General features: G+C 37.2%; 1 protein-coding gene across 1 annotated transcript; it reads right to left on the bottom strand.

Moving 5' to 3' along the window:
- Nucleotides 1-568: 568 nt before the first annotated feature.
- LOC124893105 (histone H4) lies at nt 569-1,095 on the bottom strand. The gene has a single exon (XM_047404221.1). It carries the CDS (start codon nt 1,028-1,030, stop codon nt 719-721), a length of 312 nt encoding a protein of 103 aa, XP_047260177.1. The 5' UTR covers nt 1,031-1,095; the 3' UTR covers nt 569-718.
- Nucleotides 1,096-1,351: the final 256 nt, after the last annotated feature.

Raw genomic sequence — 1,351 nt, 5'->3', positions numbered from 1 at the left:
ATAGATCAAATCATAGTAAATTAAATCAACAAACTAAAACATACAATCCTTAATAAGAATGCATATAATATACCCTTAGCATTTAGCCAATCCACAAATTAACCACCAAACCCATAAAGGGTCCTTCCCTGTATCTTGAGAGCATAAACAACATCCATATCGGTAACAGACTTTCTCCTAGCATGCTCAGTATAAGTCACTGCATCACAAATCACATTCTCCAAAAAGATCTTCAACACTCCTCGTGTCTCCTCATAAATCAGCCCACTAATTCTCTTCACTCCACCTCTTCTCACCACCTTCCTAAGCACCTTACAATTTCATTTTACTACTCACAAACAATCTCTCATCACAAACATCAACAAGTACCAAGCTTCAATAAATTGAAACACACAAGACACCAGTTCGACAAAATCAAAAAAATTATTCACCAAATATACATAGTTACATTATTCTGGACCAGTTCAAAACATAGAAACATAAAAACACACATGCATAATCTTCTTGTATCATAAATTTTCAATGAAATGAAATCATTCTTCACATTCATAGCAAAAAAGACCAAATCTAACTTGAAATAAGATATTTCATAGATTCATAAAACATATCCAACTACATCATCAACAAACTAAAAGATAAATTTCAATAAGACCACATACACTAAACTCCTCCCTAAAACCCACACATAACAAACACAATTGTGCATCAGATTCCCAAATTAACCGCCAAACCCATAAAGGGTCCGCCCCTGTCTCTTGAGAGCATAAACAACATCCATAGCAGTAACAGTCTTTCTCCTAGCATGCTCAGTATAAGTCACTGAATCACGAATCACATTCTCCAAAAAGATCTTCAACACTCCCCGTGTCTCCTCGTAAATCAGCCCACTGATTCTCTTCACTCCACCTCTCCTCGCTAGCCTCCTAATCGCCGGCTTGGTGATTCCCTGAATGTTGTCACGAAGCACCTTACGGTGACGCTTTGCTCCTCCCTTTCCTAAGCCCTTGCCTCCCTTTCCTCTGCCAGACATTTTTTGCTAAATTTGACTTGAAATAAAGATGTATTTTGAGTGATTTTTGATGGAAGATAAGTGAAATGTGTTAGGGTTTATATAGACGGAGGGAAATTTTTTGAAATTTGAGCGGAAAATATTGGCGGTTGATTGAATTTGCGAAATTTGAAAAGGACGGCTAGTGATTGCGATCCGCGTGGTTGTTGATGGATTATTGTGGACCGTTGATTGTGGGTGATTTAACGGATGGGAATTGTTTTGTTTTAATACGGATCGATGACGTGGACTGTGCTCTTTGTCTACTTGAATATATTTGCTTTACAATATAAATAATCACTA

Source organism: Capsicum annuum, unplaced genomic scaffold (assembly GCF_002878395.1).
Source record: "Capsicum annuum cultivar UCD-10X-F1 unplaced genomic scaffold, UCD10Xv1.1 ctg53823, whole genome shotgun sequence".
In the NCBI taxonomy this organism is placed as follows: Eukaryota; Viridiplantae; Streptophyta; class Magnoliopsida; order Solanales; family Solanaceae; genus Capsicum; species Capsicum annuum.
This window is presented reverse-complemented; position numbering and strand designations above follow the sequence as displayed.

Bases quoted from the DNA above. Each gene is read 5' to 3' on its own strand.
- LOC124893105 (XM_047404221.1), bottom strand. From the start codon at position 1,030: ATGTCTGGCAGAGGAAAGGGAGGCAAGGGCTTAGGAAAGGGAGGAGCA.